Source organism: Strigops habroptila, chromosome 9, assembly GCF_004027225.2.
Source record: "Strigops habroptila isolate Jane chromosome 9, bStrHab1.2.pri, whole genome shotgun sequence".
NCBI classification, from domain to species: Eukaryota; Metazoa; Chordata; class Aves; order Psittaciformes; family Psittacidae; genus Strigops; species Strigops habroptila.
In genome coordinates, this window is record NC_044285.2 from 10,298,441 (window position 1) to 10,323,785 (window position 25,345).

At 39.9% G+C, this 25,345-nt stretch overlaps 2 protein-coding genes across 5 annotated transcripts in view; one reads left to right on the forward strand and one right to left on the reverse strand.

Annotated features, from left to right (window-relative positions):
- HDGFL3 (HDGF like 3) overlaps nucleotides 1-3,556 on the forward strand; it is a 39,757-nt gene extending 36,201 nt beyond the window's left edge. The window contains exon 6 of the mRNA XM_030498742.1: nucleotides 1,205-3,556. Within this exon, the coding sequence (XP_030354602.1) occupies nucleotides 1,205-1,210 (6 nt within the window). The 3' untranslated portion in view covers nucleotides 1,211-3,556. The remainder of the gene's footprint in view (nucleotides 1-1,204) is intronic.
- TM6SF1 (transmembrane 6 superfamily member 1) lies at nucleotides 2,111-24,723 on the reverse strand. 4 transcript variants are annotated; one of them, XM_030498738.1, is made up of 10 exons: nucleotides 24,373-24,558; nucleotides 22,184-22,287; nucleotides 20,854-20,951; nucleotides 19,679-19,782; nucleotides 18,782-18,864; nucleotides 17,346-17,467; nucleotides 12,705-12,809; nucleotides 10,546-10,638; nucleotides 9,741-9,860; nucleotides 2,111-2,262 (listed from the first exon to the last, which is right to left on the reverse strand). In XM_030498738.1, exons 1-10 carry the CDS (start codon nucleotides 24,462-24,464, stop codon nucleotides 2,155-2,157), a joined length of 1,029 nt encoding a protein of 342 aa, XP_030354598.1. In that variant the 5' UTR covers nucleotides 24,465-24,558; the 3' UTR covers nucleotides 2,111-2,154. The 4 variants fall into 4 exon arrangements, with proteins under 4 accessions (XP_030354598.1, XP_030354597.1, XP_030354599.1 ...); XM_030498737.1 differs by lacking the exon at nucleotides 2,111-2,262 and adding an exon at nucleotides 2,326-4,169 and having other exon boundaries at nucleotides 24,373-24,723; XM_030498739.2 differs by lacking the exon at nucleotides 2,111-2,262 and adding an exon at nucleotides 2,326-4,113 and having other exon boundaries at nucleotides 24,373-24,528.
- Between the last annotated feature and the right edge of the window lie 622 nt (nucleotides 24,724-25,345).

Consider the following 25,345-nt stretch of genomic DNA (forward strand, 5'->3'; position numbering starts at 1 on the left):
GCAGGAGAGAAGAACCACACTGAACAGACAGTGTTCGGTGTTAGTTCAGAGGGTTAGTTCAGGGAATCCCACCAACCAGGCTGGGATTCCAGACTGCCAAGTGGGTACTTGTATGCTCTTATCCTCTTGGATAGAGAAGCAGTGTCTGCTGTAGCCATGGGGGAGAGCTTAGGCAGTAGACTGCTAGCACAGGGATGTTAAAATGTCTTTGTATTCTGCTTTGGATCCTGTGTAAAACAAAAATTCCATCTCCCCAGAGGATTTAACCTGTACCCCCCACTTATTCCTTGACGACGACTTTTTCCCTTGGATGATCACAGTACTAATTCCTTCATACTGCTTCTGTGTTGTGTTTCTTTCTGTCTGTCAGGGTGTGGGTGGACAAGCATTCACACTCGGAATTCTCTACAGAGGAGAGGGATGCCTTGCTCAGGGTTAGACATGTAGCCTTGCATGTCAGCATGTTGCTGCGCAAAGCAGTGGCCTGTGCCTGTCAGTGAGTTTTGCTATCTCTGCTTAATATAAAGAAACCAAGACTTGGAGACATTTGCCATGATCACATGAGGACAGTGATCCTGTTCCCACTGATGTCAGTGAAGGCAAGAGCTGACCTTGACTCAGTCACGAAGAGGGAGTTTCTTCCTTTTCTGTCATCGCCTTACAGAGAACGCCAAGCCAACTCCACTCTGTCCTTTTCAGAAGCAGCCTTCCGATCTGTTAGCTAGGAAAACTGTTCAGCTTTCTTCATGCTTGCTGAGTGTTTGTTTGAGCACAAGGCTGTTCTCAACATCACAAGGCGCTCAGGGATCCAGCAGGGCCTGAGCTTCGGCACAAGGCCTGGCAGGGATCTGGAGTAGTGGAAAAACGCAGAATGTGGCTGTGTGTGAAGAATGCTACAAGATTCGTAATGAAGCGATTGGGGAAAACAAAAAAGCAACCACATCTGTGGCTGGAGCTGCTTAGTTGAATAAAGCCCTAAGCATTTGCTTTTAAACTGTGTTCTTTACTATTCTGTAGTGGTCTGTTTAGTTGATGTAGCCTAAGCAGTTTTGTCTAGAAAAACATTTCTGTTGGAACAGACCAGGTGGTTCCTTGAGCCTGTGCCTTTGAAGTGTGACAGTAAGACATTAATTATATCATGTTTGTTGCAGTCTGCTTTTTCTTACATTAAATGTGATATCTTTTTTCTCTCTCTCTCTTTCAGACTTAACCAACATAATGACTGCTGAATATTAAGGGAAAACACAAGAAGGTTACATGTTTGGTTGTCTAATATTCTTGGATTTGATATGAGTCACCACATCTGTTCATTAGTATCATCAACAGCATCCCAGTTTGTATGCACATTATTCACATTCCTATCTGTTGTGTTTGCAGAAATGACATTTTACCCTTTTTTCTAAGGGTTACTTTTTTGATTTTCATATTATTTGGTTGCATGAAGTTGCCCTTTACCAGTGGCTGAGGTTTATGAAGATACCGCATACTTGAACATGTTCTCGATTCCTTTTCTAGACAGAAAAGGTGTAACTCCAAATTATATCATTCTAAATCAGCATTTTTTAAAAACGAGTAAAACTTAGAAATTAGTCCCCTCCATCCAATACTACAATATCTTCCACGTACAAACATATGTTTAGATTTCCCTATATCCATACTTTCTTGATTTTTCATCAGTTTACAACATAAAAGAAAAATTCTTCAGTTGAGATCACCGCCAAGTTCAATAATGTAATAAAATACCTTTCCTTATTAGAAGTACCTAGCTAGTTATACTCTTAATACTTCTCAAAATCATGATGTAATGTACACTATCTGACTTAGTTCCTATATGTGGAGTTAGTGAAAGTCTTTTTGTGTTTCTTTAGATTAATACAAGGATTTTTTCCAATGCCAACACAATTTGAAATTGTTCATTTGGATGCTTTCCATTTTTAAGCTTACTGTGATATAGAACCCTATGGGAAACCAAAAGAAAACATCAATTTTAAATAATGAAAGGCTTAAAAAAGGATGCTGTCATTCTGGCTTTTTTTTTTTTTCCGTTTGGAAATAGAACTAGACTAGTAAGTAAGCATTCCAGATCCATTACTCTGTGTACATTATTGTTGCTATTGTGATAATAGAGATTTTTATTTATTTTTATGCCAGCTTTTATTGTGAAAACATATTTAGTCTGGTTTTATCAATCCTTGTTATGCTTGTCCTTGGAACATCTTTTGCGTATTCAAGGTTTGTAGTTGATGAGTTTACTGTAAAAAACTTAAAAAAAAAAACCACAACAAAAAAACAAAAAAGGAAAGAAAAAAAGAAAACAAAAAAATGTATTGTTTTTACAGAATAAATTTATTGGAATGTGTATTGGGAGTAAGGTTTGAGGTTGTAAGCAACTAAGTTAGCGTCATATTTGGCTTCATACGTGTAATAATGTGAGGTATTAATGTAAGTCAAGTATTAAAGCAAAACATTCTGTTAACATGAGTTGACCATAATAGATACAAGTGCAGGTGAGATCTTTATTTTTTCTGTACTTTGCCTTTTCTGGATAACAGGAGGTTATTAAATTCACCTTGAATGTACTCAAAGCTTCTTTAAAAACATGAGCAGTGACACCAGTGGCTCGGATGCTCGATTGCGAGCCTGCATCTCCTGATACAGCCCAACAGCTCGGGGCTGGTTTTCGTGGAAGGATGTGCTGGGATGGAGCTACCCCTAATTCTAGTGAGCATGGCAGGAGGCTGGGTGCCGGAGGGGATTATTGCTAAACTCCCTTTCACCAAGAGGCACTGACTGAGGTGGGTTGGGGTTATCTTGGACCGGCCCCTTTGGCTGGAGGTGTGAAACCTGGGGTCTCTCTTTGAGCACTGCTGCGAAGCACAGCTCAGCGTGCAGCAGGAGAGCCTTGCAGCGTGAGTTTCTTGCTGCTCTCAAAGTCCCCTTGCACAGGGTGCAACATGCACGTGCATGAGCTGATCGTGCCTCATTACTGATTAGGTTTAAAAAGAAGATTCTTTAAATCAAAATGCTCAAAAGTCAACATTTCCAAATAAAGTGTTTCCAGTTAAAATGTATCAGCTAATTTCACCTGTGAGAAAGGCACTTAAGTGTACTGCTTTTAGTGTAAATACACATAGAAGGCATAGAAATAGTTGTAATTGCAAACAGAAACATAAACCACACAAACCAAGGTCACTGTATTTGCTGCTACTTGTTTAGGACCATCAGCATTAGCAAAAGTAGCTGCAGAGAAGAACCAAAACCCGTCTCTGGAACTGCATTCTCCAGTGTAAGGCCCACCTTCCCCAGGTAACAAGCCCCCAGGCCCAGTTCAGAGGAGCTAATTAAACTAGTTAAGCACATGCTTAACTTCAAGCAGATGAGCAGTCCTTGCAGAGGTGAATCCTTAAAAGAATTAACAAAACTATATGATTTGCTTATCATATATGGAGTCTTACCGTAAGAGTTGATTGCTTCTTAAAAAGATTTCTTGGGATTTTTAACAAGGCTGACCCACAAGACATACATACTTTTTGACAAATAAAAGATGTGCATGTGACAGAGTTATGTATGTTAATTTTTCACACCTCAAAACGACCTTCCCATTCTACAGTAGCTCTGCGTAGGGATTGCTGCCACTGATACTCTTCAGGGTGTGGAGGCTAAACGCTGACATCATTATTATTATTTAACTTCATGCAGTATTTCTAAAACTGTCAAAGCAGCTTACTTAAAAATAGCCATGGGAACCAGCAGCTCTGCTGCAGCACAAAGTCAAGATGTTGAGAAGTGGTACTGAAGGCAGTCGTCTTTATTTCCCTTTTCGAGTAGGATAAACAAAACAGACCGTGCAACTTTACACAACTGTGCAGATTTACACATCTTTCTTACACACTTCATTCGGGTTCCAGTGGAGCAGTTTGGTTACATCCCAACCCAAGTATATAAGCAGCCAGAACGAAGAGCTGAAAACAGTTGTGCTATTCTGTTTTTTCTTCTTGTTTTGGTTTCATAAAAAACTCTGGCTTGTTGACACATCTGTAAGCCAACAGCTGGGGAAGAATCCCGTACATTATGTTCAGTATCAGGAAAAACTGTTTTGCTTCTTCAGGGACTCTGTAGATGTAAGGAGTTCGAGCATGAAGAGAAGCACCAATATGGGAAAATTGAGCCTGTGGTGTGTATATAACGTAGATATTAAAGAAAGGTAAAGTTGATGCGTATTTTGGAAAGACGGCAAAATCTGCATGCAAGTATGCATCTCCAGTGACATTTTCCAAGCCAGCCCTTTTATTCCAGAATTATCCATCATACTTTTGCACAGTGGTATAAAAATACAGTCTAAACTAAGCTAGGTAATACCTTGGTATAAGAGGCGTAAGTGGAACCATCAGTGGCACGGTAGGAGGTTTATTTTATGCACATGGTGGCACTGATCTCTATGTCAGGATTTCACCCTTGGCTTATGGGTGATATTCATGCAACAGGGTCCAGGATCCTTCCCCAGGCAAAAGGCCACAGAAATCTGCACTCCTGGGCCTCAGCCCAGTGGTGGGGGTAGGACTCGCACCCACCTACATGGGAATGTCGTGTTTGGCATCAACGGGAAGCAGACAGACACTCTGAACGAAGTTAGAAAGTAAAATCTTGGAAGCTATGTTAGTTCTGGGTTTGGTTTTTTGGGGTTTTTTAATCTTAAACCCAGTCTTCCAGGTTCTGATTGCAGAACTGATGATTGCAAACATGTCTGCAGTATTTGGCTTTGGGCTGGGGGTGGTTCTGAAGTATAGGTTAAGTTTACAGCGAAGGTTGTATGCAAAGACAACCTTGCTGGGCTGAAGCATATTTTTAGCATAAACAAACATTTAAAGATAGAAGCGTCAGGATAGTCACTGTCTTTTGTCTCCATCTGTTACCTGCTATTTCAAGCCACAGTTCGTTCACATTAATTATAGTGTGTCCATTTTGTTTTATTATTATTTAGTTAGTTAGCAGTGGAGATGCGGGAAGGTAAACATCAATTTGATCTTAAGCAGAGCAGGAGAAAGGGACACCAGGACTTAATAACACAGAGAAATACACTAAGGCCAAATCACATCCTCTGTTTTGGCTTCAGCAGGAGTTATTTTGGACTGACAAAGAAAACAGTTCTGCTCACAGTTAGCAACATAGAAAGTGAAATAAATACAGTTCAAGTGTTTTAATACACACCCTTCCAGCAAAAGGTTAGGCTGAGACCATACATCAAAGCAGAAAAGGAAATTGATTTTCAGGTGATTCTAACCACCTCCACTGAACTGGGAGAGCTGATCTACCAAACCTGAGCCAGAAAACAGAGTAATCAAATAAAACAAACTTCAGGAGAGTGCCACTTAGCATGTTTCTGTAAATAGCTATTACACAGTAAACAGATGTTCAGGGCCAAATTATCAGCAGCCTTTTTATATTGCCCTCATAATTCACTGTCTCTCAGAGCTTGTTTGTCTTCATCTGTCTCAGGCACGAAGGAACTGCCTTTAGCACCTGGGGGGCCTTGCTCAGCCTTTCCTTGCCTTGGGAGCCTGTTCAGCCCACGTAGCCAGAGCATTGGTGCTCAGGAGCAAAGTTTTCTTGTTACACAAGGTAGCAGCTTCCCAAGCAGATAGCCAGCCAGTGTCCGCATGCAGGGAGGAGGCTTGCATCTGCCTGAGGTTTACCAAGACACTAACAGCCTCCTGGTAGTATTCTAGAGCTTCTTCTGGGGTTAACAAGATGTTAAGCTACATACTTCTCTGGAGGACTGCAAGATCCACTTGTCACCAAGAGTGACCAGATGTGTATCATAGTAAGTTGATAGTAAATTCATAAGTTCATATTAAGCCTTGCCAAACAGAACTGTAAGGGCTGCGGCTGAGAGACCCAGAGCTCCCACAGTCTCCTCAGTGCCTTTGAAGATCCAAACCTTATTGTGTGGTCTTGTCTCTCACAAGAGTTGTGGCACATTAGTGAGCTTTGAGCATTTTAAAAAGAAAAAGCAGAAACATTTTGTTCCGTTTGTAGCCCACGAAGATTTTTGCTAGCTAATGATGCACCGTATAATGAAGTTACTGTTTATTAGACTTGGTTTTCAATATAACATATTGCTTTTTCCTTTCATTACCAGGGAGGATATTTAGGTCTGTTGAAGTTGCTTTTTTTTTTTTTAAATTGATTTGTCTCTGTGGAAATTGTGTTATGTGTTTAATCTCATGTGTTTCCTTTCCATCACTGTGCTCTGCTTCTGCTTCTCCCTCTCATCATCATCCCCCCCAAGCCCCCTTTTTTTCCCTCCCTTGGCCAGGGATGTGTCTTAAAAGCAGATCTCCCACTCACCAGTAGCCCAGTCCTGCTCTTCTTTCAAGTACCAGGCAGGCTTGCTCCAAACCCATGATTTTAAGCAATAAGACAATAGCTGTTAGTTACTGCAGAGCTCTCTGCCTGTCAAGCCACAGGCTGGCACTGCAGTGAGAGCAACCTGGAGTCTGTTGTGTTACCTTGCCATGATCAGGTCCTTTCAGTGAATAAGCCATTCCTCACTGCTTTCTGTTACTGAACCCTCTCAAGTGGAGAGTTTTGAGGATCAAACCCCTAAACCTTGGTTGAGAAATCAACCAAATGAGATGCTGCAGGTGAATTTCTAAGGTAGCCTTATCAGTTTAACATCGAGCCTTTGTTAATGTTGAAGCCTTGTCCAGCAGTTGGCAGCTGCCTGGTGCTGGCCATGGCACTGCTCAACCTGACAACTCCAATTTGTGCCTGCTACTCATTAAGCTTTTTGTCTGTATGAAATGGTTTGGGTTTGGATTTTTTCTTTTTGTATGATACTTTTTGTCTTTGTAGGCTGTACTTTGAATATTTCATACCCTGCAGTCAGGAAAGCTCTCCTGCTAGGGATAGAGAAGAGCCTGGAAAAAGGTTAGGAGTCCTTCTTCACTCTGTGCCTTCTCTCCAAAACTGACTGAAATCAGGCAAAGACTGTCACTTATTTTGGAGGGGTTTGAGCAAGGTCATATGAGCCTAAGGAAAGCCAACAAATAGAGTGGGGAGAGAGTAACCTAGAAAAATACATTCCTTGGATTTAGGTTCTCTTGTAGACAAGGGGCATGGCAAGAAACTAACCACCAAAAATTGCAGGATTAAGAAAAATCGATGGAGAAGGAGTAGAGAAAAATGTTCCACATTTGAGAGAACAGGGCAGTGGGCTATGGAGAGTTGGTGAGACAGAATTGTTTTGGGTACCAGGGCTATGGCTCAGCATTCCGTCTCATGTGGCTCACTTGCACAGGGAAACAGCGGTTTAATCAGGTTCAGAGGCTTTTCCAATACTTTCATAGAATCGGAGCTCCTGGTGCTTTAGTTGTGTGACATTTAAAAAGCTTCAGGAAGTCTAATAAGAGTCACAACCTGGTTTTGGAGTCTGAATGTTAGTGACAGAATAATTCAAGCTGAGAGGTGTATGTAATTCTGAAAACTGGTACGTATTCTCTTTGTGTGTGAAAGGCTTGGCACCTTCAGAGGGTCTTAGTTTAGATGCATCACATGGTATTTTGAGACTTGTTTTTTGTAAAAAGCACATACTTCATAACGATCAAAATAAAAATAATGAAAATTTCCACATTCCCTGTCTGTAGGAGAAATGCTCTTTCCTGGGGAGCGATACCCACTGTTTCCATCATTAGATATTTACCTTTATTGGACTTGTGTGTGTAATAGAAAGCAAAATGTGTTTTGGTAAGTACATATGTTTTTACTGTTTGAGAAAACAGTAGACAAATCTGGAAATGTGTTTTATGCCTCAAAATGACCAAACCCAAAAGTAATCTAGGAGTACTCAATTCATTGTCACACATTTTTCGTCCCAGGTTGCTCACAGTTCACCAAGTCAGATCAATTACACCATGTTCAGTTGCGGGATGACTGAAGTTCATTCCTTAGTCCATTAAAGTAAAAACTACAAAAAACCTCTCCCAAACCTAAAAAAATGCTTATGAATCGGGATCAAATGTGGTGGGTGTGCTGCACCACGCTGTTCTCTTGGTCAGTATTTGTCAGCCCATGGTTTTTGCTTGTGCTTAGGACAAGCTTTAAAGAGTAAAATGGGAAATTGCAAGTGTTAGCTTTGGGTTACTAGTAGCTTTTCTTCTCATTGTCGAATGTGTAAATTGGCATTATCCTGAAGCCAAACCACAAGGGACAACAGAGGGGTTTTGGACTTCAGCAACAAAATGCAGCACATATTAATTGTACAGCTAAGAGGCAGAAAGTGCCATTAAAAAAAAAAAGGGGGGGGGGGGGGGAAGTGTTTGTTATGGGAACCATTTAAAAGAAAAACAAACAAAAAACCCAAACAAACCAAAACCAACCAACCAAAAACTGGCTCCAATCTGGAGGCTGAGCTTATTGGTAAATTTGCAAGATTATAATAGTCAGCACACTCTGACTTCTGTTTTACTTTTCCTTGTGCTAAATAACTTTTGAAGGAGCAGCTTCTTTCTTGACTGTCCGGGGAATTCATGAAACATGAGCAATCTCTCAGTAGAGAGAGGTTCCTGACACTGGCTTGCCTACTTTAGCTAGCTTGTGCTTTTTTTAAGTTAGATTTGGGGCAAACAGTTGTATAGTATTTATGATACCTTTTGAGCATCTAAACTTCCTCATTAATGTTTGCCAGATTATGTTTTGATATCATTTGGTAAATCAAGATTGTCTATAAACTGTGTAGGAAAAAGTAGTCATTCTCTGTGATAATTGCTCACAAATAGAAAATAAAATGACACTTTCTCCATCCTTGCTGGGCAGTTGAGCTGGATTGGAGTTTGTATCTGTGATTATCTCAGGCCTGAGGAACAAAGTATTGGTTTGTGTTTGTCTAATAGTGGTACTTGAATTACACTTATTGCTGTGTTCCCACATTCACATTATTGTTGCAGGATTATGTGTGTATTTTCTGCATTGTCTGGATGCTCAGAGCACATTTAATTTCCTACATACAGTACAAATCAGTTGTTGCTGTGTCAACTGCTTAATGGTCATCTGTATGTCATGAGAAGTTATCTATTAGCTCCTGTTAATTGTTTTGGTTTGGTCAGTCTTTTCATAAGCATCAGCATCATCTCATAATTAACTACAGTCATTTATTTAAGATAATCAGAACAGAATGAGTTAAAGTATGATCGTTGGTCTGCCTTTGGCAACACAAGTATGTCTTAGTGTTACTGTGGTTTGTGGCCCAGGAGGTTCCCGGTGTTATACCAACATCATCAACTGATATTGACCATTTTTGTGTGACTAATAGATACTTTTTCCATTTATATTTTTCAGACTACCTAGTTGGTCAACACATATCATGGAAACAAAGTATTGTGCTGTTTTGTTGTGTTAGGGTTTGGTTTTTTTACATGGCTGACTGTTACAGCTGTAAGACAGGCTTCCTTCATGTCTCAGCTAAAGATGCATAGTGCTTAATAAGGTTTAAATGAGCCCAGTAAAAAGATTCTGCAGCAGGATGGAAGTCTACTAAAACAAGAATGCAGTCATTCACTAGAGACATGTAAGAGGTTTGATACTCCACTCCCTTAAATTAGTTTTTTTTACAGATATAAAAGGCGATCTGAGTTAGCATCATAAAACCTGCATGGGATGATCAAGCCATGGGCCCTTATTTATTCCATAGGTCTCTACTTATTAACTTGTAATTAAAGAGTGAACATTTTACAAAGAAATACCTGAGCTAGTCCTCCAGCATGTATAAGGGTTACATCGGGCATCCAGGAACAACCAGGCACCAGTAGGCCATACAGAGCAATCACATGGTATGGCACAGAGTAGAACATGTATGCCAGCATCTGCATTTTAAACAGAAATATTAGTTGCTTTGCAGTGTGAGGGAAATGCATTAAAAAATTAGCCAATTGACTGAAGAGCTGAGACTACTCAAAACTATGCCTGGATGCTGTTGACTGGATCCAGCTACCCTAAGGTCTCCACTAATATTGATGGCTGTTGTTTCTTTGCCCCATCCAAATCCACTTCACCCCAGGACATGTTTTCCTACCCCTTGCCATCTTGAGACCATGCTAATAAGCATGGCTTGACCTAACTCAGTGTCCAACATAACACGGGATCCATTTCTCAGGCTCCATCACACTTTCAGTTAGGAGGCACGAGATACACCCAAGCCAACCCTTTCCCAGAAAGAACAGGTTCAGCAGAGATACTCGGTTCCTGCAGCAGCCAGGGTTGCAAAAGAATGGTAACCTTGCAAATACTGCCAATCTAAAGCACAGCAGTCCCTCCTCTGCAATGCCTGTGTCAATAGAGTTTGTAAAAAGTGTCACTTCTCAAGGAGTGTGTCACTGTTTACCACAACAAAGAGTTGGTACCTTGTAATGGCTGCATGAGAAAACATGAAATACTGTTTAACTTGCCATGAACGAATACTTCCCTTATTGATCTTGTCATCTGTGAAACCCATGGCTTCATCTTTGTACCAGTTAACAAATCACTTCTTTATGCTCGGCAACGCTTTACCTGAAGCTTAGGATAGGCAGCAGGATCTTTTATATAGGGCTCGTGAAGTTGAATATATAGCCGGCAGAGTTCAGCAGGGCAATCCAGAGCAATCTAAGGAGAATTTGTAAAACTTCCCGTGAACAAAGAATGTGTTCTAAACCACAGCCCTAAAGATTCACTAGTGGTCTGCAGCACTGCTACCCCAGAGGCTTGCTCAGAGTCTGTTGCATGGGTGACCCATTTGATCACCAATTAAAAGCTGAAATGCAGCCTCCCCTCAGCTCCTGCTCAGAGGGTTTATGAGGAAATGCTGGCAGCCTGCTTTAAAGATTTTGACTGGAAGAGAGTTCAGTCTGTTGTCTAAGCTGTAGTAACAGTCTAATTGCTATTGATTTGCTCTGATAAACAGACTTTGATCCCAGCAAATGAACTTTCCAATGGAAAATTGCTCAAACAATGGAAACTTCAGGTTAAGCACCCAATTTAGAATAGCAAGCTGTAAATGTAGTCCAAGCGAAAAGTTGCATTGTGGCATAGTAGCAGTGGAGAGCAATGCAGAGAGACAGTCGTACTTAAAATAATAATAGTTTCTAAAGGAGAGTGACAAAAGAGAGATTGTTGGATTTTACATTCATATAGAAAGAACAAGTTCCTGATAAATATGAACAGACACAGTCGCAAAAGTAGTTCCTTTTCATGGTAGGCCTTAAAACTACTACAAAAAATACTATTGTAAAATGAGTTATCAATCTGTGTCAACAGCTGTCACTGTTTTATGGCAAGGCATCATTAATGCCTAAATTACAGGACTGAACAGTAAGTTTTGCACAACTTAGTTTTATGTGTGTTTGTTACGTGACTTGGAGGGGGAAATGTAAAGATTTACAAATAGTGGACATTCATCCCTGTCCTTTTCCAACATGGGCCTCCAAGAATCAGGTCTGAGTGGACTATAATGCATTAGATTTTATTCACTTTTTCACAAACTCATCGTTACTGTAGCTTACACAGAGATGTTCAGCTGACCTCTGTATGTATAAGTAAGGCCAGTAAGCAATTCCTGTTTGGCAAATGAAATATCTAAGGAAATAACCACACTCAAAATTAGCAAAAAAATATTCCTCTAAGAAAGGAAGCAGTGGGATTGTAGAACCAAATTAGATGTTAGAGCATGAATTAACATTTCCCACAACAAAACTACAGGTAAAACAGATGATTAACCTGCATCACTGCTGCTCTTTAGCATCATCTATAGGAAAAAATAAAGCAGCCTGTGACAAGTTAGAAGGAGAAAAAGAGAGGCAAGTTTTTAGTGAAACAGCTGAAGATGACCAAGTATGTGAGCAGCAGAACTACAAAAGGACAATCTCTGATGGTAAATAAAATGTTGCTTGGGTACTTGAATTGTTCTAGACAGGATCAGATCTACAAATCAGGCAAGTAGGTGGTTGTGTAAGACACCTAAACATTTGATCTCTTTTCACTGAATGATACACAACTTCCATTCTCCTTAAGACAGAACATGCTTTAGAGCTGACAAAGGACTAGATTTACCTACTACTGCATTCTTCTACTTCAAGCATTTTCAGTACTGATTCATTCCCTCAGAAATTTTAATTCAATCAGTTGTACTTAAAAAGCAAACATTTTTCAAAAAATAAGTTCTTGGTAAGTAGAAACAAGTAGAACATGTGTTGTTTATGTCATATGGATAACTTTTTTTTCATGTGGAAATGTTCTCTCTGTTCTCTATCTAATGCAGTGTAAATTAACTTGGTTTCCTTTATAATTTTAAGAATGCATCTCTGTTTAGAAAAATGTGAAAACAGACTTAACTTTGTTGTTTTTTTCTCTGTGTTCTTGGACATAAATGTAATACCAGAATGAAAACAGTTTTAGGTCATGTTGATCTGCACTTGGGATGCTATTTACTCTTGTGATTTGCACCTCCTTTTGAAAACCATACTTTACACAGGGCAAAATGGAGAAGCAAAGCACCACTAATCAGCATAAATAAACAATTTGTCCTTTTTATATCTAAAGCCTATTCCAACCCTGAAAGTCACAAGACTTCCCTGGACCAAAATGTACAGACTTTTTCACATAGACACAAGGATTTTAAATTTTCAAGTTTGACTAAAATTAGAGAACAGAATATTAAAATATCTTCAACTTACCATGCCCCTAAATATGCAAAACCCCGTTGCAAGAATGAGGTATGCAGCTAACATTAAATCTATTGGTCGACTTAAGAGTCCTTTCTTCTGGACTTCCTGAACCACCTGCAACACAGAACGCGTTTAGTAAATACATCCCGGTTCCACGTGACGTGTATTTAACTGCAGATCAGTCACTACAAGAAGGGTGAAGCAGTGAAACATCATCACAGCTGCAGTTAGTTTTCAGTTAAATTATGCTATGTATCCACTGATTTCAGATGGAAAGACTTCCACATCTAAAAAGGTGACTTCAGACTTGATAGGATGCAGTGGGAAAATTAATGTGAATAAACTGTAGAAATGGATGGATCCAACTACAGCTATTTCAATAGAGATTGCTTTTAAAACAACCTAAATAAAATGAACACTAACTCTGCAATCACATAAGGCCTTAAGGCAGCATAACTAACTTCTTCAAAGTTGTGTCTTTTGTTAATTGGAATGAATTAATTTTCCTGAATGTCCATATGTAGAAAAGCTTTGGAAGCATAGGTTTCTGTCAAACACTTGAAGTTGAATCTAATATGCTTTGTAAAAGGTCTTTTTGGAGGGACAGCAAAATGAGGGTCCATCATTATTGAGAGGGAATGCTGATTTTCAGCAGCCTGTGACACTATTGAAATTAATGGAATATCACTGGCATAAAATAAAAACTTTTCTGTGGCCTGCTGAGTTCTCTGCTGAGTTCACTGAGCAAATAATACGCCTTTAATATGTAACGCAGAAACAGAGAATACAGAGTATGTGTGTGTGTATGGAGAATGGAAAATCCTCCTTTCATTCATATATTACTGTACACTATGGATTCCTCTGATGGGCACTGAAGCACTTGTTGGCATCTGGATCTGATTTGTTCTGTACCTCTCTTCCTCAGCCTCAGAACAGGAATCCCCCTGCACCGCATGGGCAAAAGTGAGGGGTTCACACTCTACAGTAGCAAAGACCATGTAGATATTTAACACAGAAGATGGCTTCGGGGGAACCAAAGGCATCTCTTTGTCTACATGGTAAAACTTACAAGACCCATGGAAATAATTCAACCTACTCTTCAGCACTGTGTAGTCACAAAATTACAAGCACATCAGAGTGTCTTTCTGTATCCCTTATGTTTTCAGAGGGAAAAACTTCCCCATTTATATGTTACTCATTTCCTCTTCCTTTTTATTAGCCGCATGTTGGCACGCAGGCAGCAAAAGAAAAACCTGATTTCCTTCCTGTTATACACTTGTGGAAATGTCTCCAAAGCACAAAACAATAATTAGGATGTAGAGGCACAGTTAAAGGCACTCAGGATCAAGATCCTCACAATAAAGTTATTGAAACAGGAGAACTGATCTTGCAAACACAATTCCTGAGTAAGAACTGCAAGATCTGAATTGTGGTTTAACAAAAATAGAGCTATTTTAAACACATAGGCCATCTCTTGCATAAAATGGACTTTTTGTTTGTTTCTTTCTTTTAAAAAGAGAATACAAATTTACACCTTTGGTTTTCAAACACAAATAACAAGTCTGTTTTGGCAGTATGGTGTCACTTCACAGTATTTAAAATACTTGTGTAGGAATGTTTATAATATTACCTGCAAAGAATGTCTCTATTCTAACATTTATTCCTATGAAAGACAAAGGCCTCCCATGGCTGCTGAGTTGCCAGTCATTTTCAGGTGTAGACTACCTAAGGACAATGGAAAGTTGAGGGTTGATATATTTTCTTTCTACTTCTCTCTAAGCATGAAACTTATATATATGTATTACTTTTCCTTTCAAAAGGCATGTTAAATGAATGTGCGTATTTACTGTGACCGCAAAGCTACAACAGAACTTTGTACTGAGAGGTTTTGGAGACAAAGACAGTATTAGTGGAAATGACCTTTGGTGCAGTACGAGTTTGTGAAATTGCCAAGGTAGGGAAAACTCACACCTTTTTTCTCTCTATACATACATTCATGCAAACAAAATGAAAACGCAAAGCTTATAAAAAAGCAGAAGCAAGAATTTAAAAATAGGCACTTTGCTGACAGACCTCAGTTACCTTTCTTTTACACAGCAAGTTCACATCAATATGTGCTAAAAGGAATTGTGTCAAGCGTGCTGGCCAAGTAGCGATGACCTGCCACACGCTTCCCATGTACTGCAAACACGACTGAACTCTGCACAGATCCCGCCAACCCCGCTGTTTCTTTTGTGTAGCAAGGAAGTGTGTTGGCATGCTTTGCAATTTCTCTCACTTCCAGGAAAAAGCTATTTTCCATAACTTCTGAGAGGCTCCTTACATGATCGGACTTAAGGAATAGGAATAATCTTGTGTGCTGTCCATAGAAGTCAGTCACTTCAGAATTCATATGCAAATAGGAATTTGTGTGTTAATTCTGTTAATTTTCAAGTACATTAGACTTTTACGAACTGATACACTTGAGATAAATCTGCTGAGCTTTGCAAATACTGCAGCACAGCTTGGTTTGATTCTGAATGAGGATAAAACTCCATCCCTTTCTTATGCACCCACCTCTATTAGAAGACACCCAGAATGTCAATACCTCTTCTCTGTTCCCACATTGATTTTATTTTTTTAACTAACTGGTTTATAATAATATCATAGCAATAAATACCTTGGCCAACAGAACATAGCTTGCTTCCATGCTTTCATGTAAGTATTTTTCTATATACTTGCACTGCCACATTTAAAAGTGTTATTACATTTTCTTCCTAAATCTTTTAATGCCAACTCTGAATAATGATAGCTAAAGAAAAGTTCAATTTTACAGATATTTGGAAATGATTGAAAGAGAACTAAATATTTTCAGGACTTATAATGATTAGTAGCATTACACTTTACTTCCTGGAAACAATATATAATTTAGGACTAAGTGGTATATAAAAATAAGAAATGAGTAGTCATGTTAAGATTTGAAGGCATTTTAAGGTATAGTTACTGAACACGGGTATTTATGCTCTGATATGAAGCATGAATTAGCTGTGAAGATGAATATGACTTCTAAAAAAGAAACAATTTAGGAAGGTAGGAGGCCCCAGTGAAAGGAATCAAGGCTGCTTCTGTGACCTTCTGAGCAAGGAAGTATAGGTTTTACAAGAAAGGATTCACCAAGAAGTATAATGTTAAATTTTCAGATCACCAGCTTTTTATGCACTCTCTTTTTGAAACAGGATTTAAAAACTAAGTTTCTCTGCAATAAATACCAAAGTAAAATATCAAACCTAAGCACTTTAGCTCCTGATAAGCATAGGAGACATGGCTATATTTTAGCAAATAAGCAGTCCATCACCTATTTTCTATAATAGCAATTTCTGTGGTGTCCTCAGTACTAGGAAGACAAACTGAAACCTTCATCCATCTGCCAAGCAAAGGATGTTCTCACCAATACATATAGCAAAAATCACCATCACTACCTTTAACTACACTTCTCTATCCTGATGACTCTAAAGAATGTGTTTCTGCCCAGAGTTAGGGACACCTTTAAGTAAATCAGCTCAAGTTGCTTTGGGATGAGACATGTGATTTCCTTTAAGCCTGTGCAGGAGTGTAGAAGGGGTTTTGGCACCTGAAGTCTCCCCCAATTTGCTTTTCATAGAGGTTTGCACTAAAAGTGGTGATTCTGTAGCAGTTCTTCAAACTCCAGGAGATACAAACCTCTGTCTATACCTCTCTTTCCTACTGAAGACTAATGGATGGATAGCTGAATGTTCTCTTTCACACATTTCTGGGAAAATCTGTCAGTGCATCATCTGCTGTTATTCTATGGCACTGGCTATGTCACTTGCACAATGACTGCCTATTAGCTACGGAATAGGAACTAGCTCCTTCATCTCTGTCTATGTTTCCAGTCACAGAATGAGCCTGACTGAGAGGAGCTGTTGTGATGCAAAATTATTTATCATATTACTTAGTGCTGATATAGTGTGCTGTGTCAATAAACTGGCTTGCTTATAGCGACAAAGAGTTAAAGATCTGCTGGGTGCTTTGTACTGTAGGGATTACTTTTTTATATAAAACAGTGCATAAAATATTATTGCATTTTTTTCTTGCTCAGTTAATCTTATTACAGCCCAACTATTAAATCCAAAGGCAAAGATCTAAGGAGTTTTAAGTAAACATTTTTACAGATTTTTCTTTTTTAACAAGAAGTGTAAGTAATTTTCATATCAATTAATGTACATGTCTTACCTCTTAAATCTAATATTGCAGAATGTACATACAAAAAATACTAAATTACATGAAATCTGTAAGTCATCTGCAGAAGAATACTTTTCTGCAGAGCTTCTATAAGGATTTTATGGTACTTTATGGAGCTGGTATATGTCAATATTTTCATCAGCTAAGAAACTGAAACAGTCAGAAACTGAATACATAAAGCGTAGTAACACAATCACACTTATAAATGGGTTCTTCACCCACCATATTTAAATGGTCCTGCAGTATAGATATTTTAACAGTGCCTACAGAGCCTGGCAGCAACTGTCGTAACAGTGAGCAGTTACAGTGCATTCCATGCTCACCAAGAGACCTATAAAACTCAGTAGAAACAGCAAGCATGTTTCAGTTTTCCTAACAGTAGCCAACAGTTAAATACAATAATATTACCTTGACTGGAGTGTCATGCGTCACAGAAGGTTGGTTATAAATTCGGAACCCAGCCCATATGGGAAGGCAAATGTATGGTATACTTAAGAAAAAAGCAGGAAACACTTTTGTTCCGTATTTGCCTGTTAAAAGAATAATTATAAGATGTATAAGAATTTTTAAGCTGCGTTGGAGAAGAGTTAAAAAAATATCCTATGTAATATAAACACTGAAGCAGCTATGGTAATGTGAACATAAAACATTAGCAACCAGTGTTAAAGCAACACACAAATCTTGTTGAAAATGATGTGCTCAGTAGTGGCAGAGTCACAGGTGACAGAGCCTATCAGACAAGAAGCCACTTTGGAAATTAGAGAGGTTTTGAGGGGGCAGGAAACCACCTCAGTCATTCTGCATAAGTAATCCTTAGGATAGGGCATCTTTAAAATCTTTTGAACCTGCTTCAAATAGGGACATCATTCTTTAAAAATGGAAGATAGGAATATATCTTTTTTTTTTAAGATCTGCTATTGTATTTGTTTTCCAAAGCCCTGATTTCTCCTACAGGACTGTACTCATGTTCAAGGACAAAACATAAATTCAGAACAGTCCTCAGCCCAAGTAAATCAGGAAAATCTGTGTCTCTACACTGGGTACTCTCTGTCAGAAAGGAAGGCTTAAGGCATGCTCTTGAGAACAAGTTTCTCTGCTTTCCCCAGAGGAAAGAGGAAGAAACATTGTCACATTAAATCCGCTGACTGTTTTCTCTGTGGTGCGCATGTATCTACAAAGGAGGGAACTGAACTAGCCCCAGGCTGCGCCATGAATACTCCTCCTCTGTCATAAAAAGCCAGAACAAGCTTTTCTAAAGCTGACGGCAGGATTTGGACACGTGAACATTTTTCTCAGTTGAACAATTGCCACCTTTGCATCAATTTAAGCTTTGCTAAAAAGGAAATCTCTAATTGAGAGGACTGGCACTCTTAAAGAAGCACCTGCCAGTAGCAATGTAAGATTTTTTACTACAACCACCTCTAGCAGCACAACTATGCACTGATTTATGTTAGAAATCTAGCAATGTTAAAGTTCTTTTTAAAATATAGTAAATTCCAGATTTCCCTTTTAAAGGTGATTTGGATGTCTCTTGTAAGGTGCTTGAAAGTCAGACTATTAAGTAAATTGGAAATTTTATGCAAAATAAGCTTTATATTTTTCTGATACTAGGAAACAGTTACTGATTTATTGCTTAAATTAAACCTAGTTTGGATGAAAGTCTTATGGGTATAACAAAATATAACACTTTTGGGGTTTTTGCACCTCTTTACTGATATTCCTAAAACTCCTCTTTCGTATTATTACAGAAAGGAACTGATATTGCAGTAAAGTATAGATAGCTTAATGCTGAATTTAGAAAATGCTTCACAGGAAAATGTTAGTCATATAAATTATGTCCTTACCCACAATGTTTCCAGGCATAAAGACAATGATGCTCATGATAATGGAACCTAGCCAGTAAAGGCCAATGGTTCTATAGCTTTGTCTGTTTAAAAAGAAAATAAGACATCATTATTGCATAGTCCTTAAAAATTCCCTATCCCAAATCACTCTTAAATATTATACCAACTGCAATGGTTGTATCTTAGTGAGTAAAGGTTTTGAAATCTGTACCACAAGTGAACAGTGGATTTTTGCCTCTGAAAGAGGAAAATCCCACATTCAGTTATTTGCTGTTATGTTTTACTCATCTGAAGACTGACTGCATGATTTTGCACATCACAGGTTGTACAAGACTATAAAAGAATAATTAATTATTAATTTCATTCTGATAATGCTTCTATGACCAGCAGGTACATTAGCCACTGGAATTCAAGTAATTAGTTTATCAAACTCTTTAATCAACAGCAAGAAACATAAGAATCTCTAGAAATAATTATTTTCTCTTAAACTGCATGACACATTCTAATGTAGATGGGAGATCATCATGCTAGGCAGTACATTATTCTTACCATAAATACGTTCGGTAAAAAAAATGGGGTTTCACACATGGTTTTAACATGCATCATCATTAAGCTTTCCTTTTAACTAACACAAAGCGTGCAGATAGGCTTATGCTTTCTGCTGCAGAGTGAAGAAGGACTTCAACTCAATTCATTTGCTGGGCTTATTCAGCTGAGAGAAAGGGGAACTTGGTGAAGGCACAGTTCCTGAAAGTAATGAAATTTTAAGTGTTGCTTTGGCCTAAGTCATGAAACAGTCCTGAAAGAAAAATCTAAACACTGCATAGAAAAGAATGCCCTTTGTGGGTTAAATGAGCATGCAAGCAAAGTAAACAGTACACAAATCAAATTACTTACTCCCATGCAATAGCTGCCACCATCAACAGATACATCAGATAATGAACAGAGCCATCCCAATAGCAGATCACGTGGCCATATGCAGTGTTCAGATACGGTTCACCCTAAGGAACATTTATTTTTAAAAAGATACCGTGATAAGAGGAAGAATAATTTATTAATTAAACAGCAGGAAGCAGTTTAAGAAAAGTAACTAATGCTCTTTTAATCCAGAGGTACAGGTTTTGACTGATAATGAATGTTTCCAAGCACAGACTTTATTTAGGTAGGATTAGCTAAATTAGATCAGTTCTATATTTGCAAAATAGGGTGCGAGATGGGAGGGAAGACTCTTATGTTACTGTCAGCACTGTTCTGCTATTTTATGGAAATATTACTTTTCCATATTTTAGTGATAAAAGCTACAAAATAAACATACACTTAATATGAAACAAATTAAGATACGTTTAGCAACCTAGAGATCCACAACGATATTGAATATATTGATGACAACATATAACCTTGTAAGGTCCAACTCATTTCACGGATCTTTTCAATGACTTTCATGTCAAGCTCTTACTGAGCTATTTTTGGTGGATGTTGATATTCAGCAGCCAACAGATTCTGCTGACTAGGTATCTGGCGTCATCATTTTTTAACTCCAATTCCTTTCAGTAAAGTGATTAGACAAAAATAAAGGAGCAATTTTGTTTCTTTCTTGGTAACACATTTGGGTACTTGTCCTGGTTTCAGCTGTAACAGTTATTTTTCTCCTTCCCAGTAGCTGATGCAGCGCTGTGTTTCGGTTTTAGCCTGAGAACAACGCTGGTTGTGGTTCTAAGTTATCAGCTGGGCTTAAACCACGACAGTCCTGCAGTACTCATCCACTCCTGAATTCTACCTATAGTTTTCTGCAAACACATACAGTCTATTCAATTCCCACAGAAATTAATACAGAATAGTATTACTTAAACTAAGTGAAACAACATTGGAGCTTGAGAAGAGTGCTATTTTTCCCAAATGAGTGATTTCAGGTCAGTGAAGGTTTTGTCCGTAACTATAATGATACAGGTCAATGACCAACTTCAAGAAGACCCTTTTGAATGTGTAAGTGGCTATTTTCCTGTGACAAATACTATACCAAGTTATTTATAGTAAAGATTTTATTTACATTTGTAAGCCAAACAATTGCTTACCTCTCTCAAGTAATGAGTCATGAATCCATCAATAATTCCATCCTGTTCAAGTCCAATTATTAGATTCACTACACTGGTAAAGGCAAATACAGCATAAACTGTAACAAGATAAAGAGTAAAAAAATAATAAATTAATAAAGATTCAGAAACACACATTGCTTTACAGTCTGATAAATTCAGCCAGGCAGGGATTTATTGAACTAGTTGCATTTACTTTGAGGTCATGGATATTTAACATACATTACAATTTTCCCACATAGCTTAGTATTTTTTCACCAGTGTTAGTCAACAAAGTTCTTAGGAAGCTTTTCTTAGGAATATGAAATTCTGTAGAGCTGTAGGCACAGCCTCCATGGAAAGTCAGTGTCTGCAGAAAGGACTATGTAGCCTTTCAAAAATGTAGGTCACACAAAGTATAAAACCTTGACTGTCATCATCTTTTGGAAAGGAGTAAGGACAATAAAAAGGAGGTGGAGAGGGAAATGTGACTTGCCGTTTTTTGAGGTGAGCAAGGTAAACTGCATCAGCCACAGCAGTCCATAGGAGACCTATCTGGCAAGTTAGCAAGTCACTCCTTTGACACAGGAAATTTGTTTGTGGTAGGTTTATGCTATTTATTTTCTTTGACTTCAGCCTCATGCAGAACACTGCAGAATGACACCTACGAGTTGTAGTGAGGAGGAAGACAGAAGGCAAATACCAGTTGGTTTGTACCCTGCTTTGCTTATGAGCCCATCTTGTAAAATTTAAAAAAACAGCAGTGCTTTTTTTTCTAGATTTTGCTATAAGGTGAACTAGATCTAAAGTGTCTTTTTAAAAGGTAATCAATATCTCTATTCTTTTATGGCAAAGTATCAATATATAAATGCTTGAGTCTGCAGACAGTCTGAGCCAGGAACTGGGATAGTTTGAACTTTCTTGTATGTCACAAAGGTGAGTTAACACAGAAGCCTAATAAAAGTAGGAGAATTAAGGAATTCAATCATAGGAAGAACCAAGCTGTGGAGGCTGTTGATCCAAAAGATCCAGAAATACTAAATGAGTGCACACAGTATGAGATACATAAGAGGTCTACTGTGGTGCCTAAGTCCTGCTGCAAGTTGTTTCTTAACAGAGCAGGTATGGCAGTATTTCAAACACTGTCATGGCCCAACTTGAGTGTTATTCTTATTCTTTTCCCTGGTCTTTCTTTCTTGGCTCCTTAGCACCAGCTCACCAGACAGGATTCTGAAGCCATGCTTTAAGTGTTCAATCTGAAATAACCATCATATATTATCATTTATATAAATTAACACATTCTGATTTTAGGTTCACTGTTACCAAGACATACCATAAAACAGAGGGTCTTTGGGTGGTTTTCTTTTGACGAGAACGCGAGCCAACAGAGCAATAAAAACCAGAACCAGCAATCCAACTGGAACAATTATCCAGGAACTGTAACAGCGTGGAAAAGAATTTAAGAGAAAGAAAGAGGCAGAATTTTGCTTGTTCAGCCTTTTTTACGAGTTATCCTCAAATGCCCATGCTCTTAAAGTAACTTTTAATATTTTAAAAGTATTTTAAGTCTGTTTTTAAAAGAGTTTTTTTCGTTTTTAAAGTCTGTCACATAGTCTGTCATAGAACTCATTTTGTAGTTTTTCAGAATTTATGTGCCTGTCTTTCCACATGTGATCATCTAAAAAAAGAAATTGCTAAAATAGCTAGATAAACAACACAGCCAGGAGTCTAGATTTGTCTGAGTAAAATCAGTTTTCATACTGGCATCTGCAAAAATAAACAAAAATGATGGAAAACTTAAAGGCCGATGAGAGGTGAAAGTCACGCACACAGAGATTTCAAGGCCAAAAAGGATCATTAGGAATATTTAGTCTAAGCTCAGCAATAAATTATCTACTTAGGAAATTATATATTCACAAATAAAACACATTAGTCCCATGGAATAGGGGTAGCAGTGTGGCATGCCCATGATGGATCTGGGTTTAATTTCCAGTTTTGGAAGTGCTACCAAAGGTCTCTGAAAGACAGGATCACTTGGGAGGCCAGTAATCAACGCAGGTGGGCTTGGCAGAAAAGACCTTTTCTCCAAAGACAGGGCTATAATGTTAGTGCATATGAAGTGGTGGTAGGGGAAAGAACAAAAATCTTTGGCACAAAGCAAATTTGTCTCCTTCCCCAAGAAAACACAAGTTAAGGAAATCAGTTTGAAATTGGTTTATAGCTCTGTGTAGATTCTATTTAGCTCTCTTTAATACAAGACTCTTCCTCTCAGTATTCACTTTCGTGCTTGTGCATGGGGTAAAAAAGGAGGGGAAAGTTAGGTAAAGTCCAGAAGCATATGCTAAAAATATTTGGTACATGATTTTTATACATAGTACCAACTCTGTGTGTCAAGAAAAGAAATTGTGTACAAATAATACTATGACAATTTCAGCCTTAGTGAAACTTGACTTAAAATTATAGCAAAAAACGTGCAAGATCAAACATATCAGAATATATACACACATACTTTGAGTCAGGATGAGCAGTACTAGCATGTTTGGTTTACTTTAAGGTTTGAATCTTTTGCTAGTCTGTTTTCCCAGTGATGAATTTCTTCATACCATTACAGCTGTTAACATTGCAGTGACTTTTCACTGCGGTTTATCAATTTGAAATGAATATTGGCAATGAATCAAGTAAGTCAGTATATGTTATTCGGCATTTCTCTAGCAATGAGAAACAAAAAAGAAGTTATCGGCCGAAGGAGGAAAATGAGGAAGGAACAGATGTAGCTAAGCCTTAAAACCGCGAAGCAAATATTTGTACAGTAAAGTTGCAAAACACCCCAGGCTGTGGGATCGCAAAATACCACATGGACCTTTAAGTACAGTGTTTTTTCCATGAGGAAAGACTTTTCTTTTCTAGACCTGCGGTTGATCCTGGGATCCCATATTTTTGGCAGGGCAAGGGCATATGGACATTTCCAGTTAAAACTCGCACGTCTTACGAGGTACCCGGAGCGTTCTGAGGCTGGTGAGTTCTTCCACTCGTTTTTAAATAGAATTGGATTTTGTTTGTGAATGCCGGGCGCCGGGACAGCCTCCAGCGCCCGCTGCCCCGCGGCTCCAGGCTGGGTGCGGGGCAGGTACGACGGGACCGTGCGGCACCCCCGGGCCGCTCTGTCCTCTCGGCGGCGGTGACCCTTGCTCTGGGGCACCGGGACACGCTGCAGGGGATGCGAACCCGGAGGGTTTGGGGGTCCTGGGGTGAGGCGTCTCCCCGGTTGCATCCCGGCACGGCTCCCGTTAGAGGAGGCGGGCAGGACCCGGGAGCGGGTCCCCTCTGTCGCCCGACCCGCGCCCTCCGCTGTCCCACTCCGCCTCCCGCCCGGTCCCGCTCAGCCCCGCGGCCGCAGCTGCCCTGTCCCTGCGCCGCCGCTAAAAATACCCGCCGGGCTGCCCTGGTCGCCCGCACCTCCCTCAGCCCCGCCGCCCGCTCCGCTGCCGCAGGGCGGGAGCCGCCCGGCCTCTCCCGCCTCACCTGCCGGTGGCCGCCAGGCAGTTGAAGAGGTACGTGACGGGGATGGCGGTGAGGGACAGGACGAAGACGCCGGTGGCCGCCGAGGCGCTCATGCCCGCGGCGGGAGGCGGCAGCCGCGCTCTGCGCCCCCGGCGAGCGCCGCGCCCGGCCCGAGGCACCGCCTCGCCTCAGCCCTTCCCGCCCGCCAGCCCCTGCCCGCTGCCCGCCCCGCTTGGGGAGGGTTAAACCCGCCTCAGAAAGCGGAGCCGGCCGGGGCTAGAGGCCCGTGCAGCCGCCCGCCCGCCCCGGGGCTCGGCCCGCTCCCCCCGCCCCTGCCCCGGCGGTAGGGACCGCCCGAACAGCGGTGCCGCCCGCGCGGGACCGTAGCGGTGGGGCCGCGGCGGCAGGGAAGGGGCAGCGAGCGGCCCCGGCGGGGTGCCAAGCGGGTGCTGCAATAGTTGAACCAAGCGTTGGGAAAGAGGCTCCACGGGTCAGTTATGAGTGACGGCGTGGAAGGCACCGCAGGTGGAGGCAGCGGGGTGTGTGCGAGGTGTCTGCTGGAACCTTGATATGAGGTGGTAGGTGGGAAAGAGGTTCCCTTGATCTGGCTAGTGCAGGAGGCTCTCTAAGAAACCCGGTAAAAAAGTATGCCTCTCCTTTTGCATCAGGATTTAGCTGGGTTATTAAGAACAAGGACATTAGCATTTAAACAGTGTTTTAATTGTGAACTCACCTTTTCTATTTAAATGTCGAAAAATAACAAAAACTAGGCATATCCATCACCATTTTTTTCTGGCTTCAAACTTTGTTTATACATGAGTATCAACACTAAACTGTCGGTGCGCAAACAGAAGTGGAATGAATCTTGTGTGCAAGGCAAACAGAAATGAAAACCACTATTCCTGGAAGTTAGTGAGCATTTAAAACCAGGACATTGGCAAAAGAGAACGACCATCCTGTGTTGCTTAGGGAAAAGCAGCAAATGCATTTCTAG

Coding starts and splice junctions, on each gene's coding strand:
- TM6SF1 (XM_030498737.1), bottom strand. CDS start 24,464: ATGAGCGCCTCGGCGGCCACCGGCGTCTTCGTCCTGTCCCTCACCGCC. Junction 20,952..22,183: donor CAAAGACCCTCTGTTTTATG/GTATGTCTTGGT, acceptor ATCTTGTTACAG/TTTATGCTGTATTTGCCTTT. Junction 12,810..17,345: donor CGCATGACACTCCAGTCAAG/GTAATATTATTG, acceptor TCTGTGTTGCAG/GTGGTTCAGGAAGTCCAGAA.